At 76.7% G+C, this 442-nt stretch overlaps 1 protein-coding gene across 1 annotated transcript in view; it reads left to right on the top strand.

Moving 5' to 3' along the window:
• The first annotated feature begins 39 nt into the window (after positions 1-39).
• Positions 40-442, top strand: part of POLH (polymerase (DNA directed), eta) — a 10,042-nt gene continuing 9,639 nt past the window's right edge. Inside the window, exons 1-2 of the mRNA XM_010581176.1 lie at positions 40-177; positions 279-413. Of these exons, the coding sequence (XP_010579478.1) occupies positions 41-177; positions 279-413 (272 nt within the window). The 5' untranslated portion in view covers position 40. The remainder of the gene's footprint in view (positions 178-278; positions 414-442) is intronic.

Here is a 442-nt window from a genome sequence, read left to right as displayed (position 1 = left end):
CGCTGCCGGGCGGTCGGTCGGTCAGTCAGTCGGCGGTAGGATGTCGCGGGGGCGGGAGCGTGTGGTGGCCCTGGTGGACATGGACTGCTTCTTCATGCAGGTGGAGCAGCGCCTCGACCCGCAGCTGCGCGGCCGCCCCTGCGCCGTGGTGCAGTACACCGAGTGGCAGGGCGGCGGGTAAGTGCCGCCGCCGGCGGGCCGGCCGTGGCCCCTGCCCTTGCACTCCGCGCGGCGGTGCCGGGCCGTGCCCGCCCTGCACCGCCTTCCGTGTCTTGCAGGATCATCGCGGTGAGCTACGAGGCGCGCGCCTTCGGCGTGTCCCGCGGGATGTGGGCGACGGAGGCGCGGGCGCTGTGCCCCGAGCTGGCGCTGGCGCGGGTGCCCCAGGCGCGGGGCAAGGCCGACCTCACCCGGTGAGCGGGGCGGGGGATCGGGCCGGGGG

Source organism: Haliaeetus leucocephalus, unplaced genomic scaffold, assembly GCF_000737465.1.
Source record: "Haliaeetus leucocephalus isolate CR32 unplaced genomic scaffold, Haliaeetus_leucocephalus-4.0 Scaffold752, whole genome shotgun sequence".
NCBI lineage: Eukaryota > Metazoa > Chordata > Aves > Accipitriformes > Accipitridae > Haliaeetus > Haliaeetus leucocephalus.
This window is presented reverse-complemented; position numbering and strand designations above follow the sequence as displayed.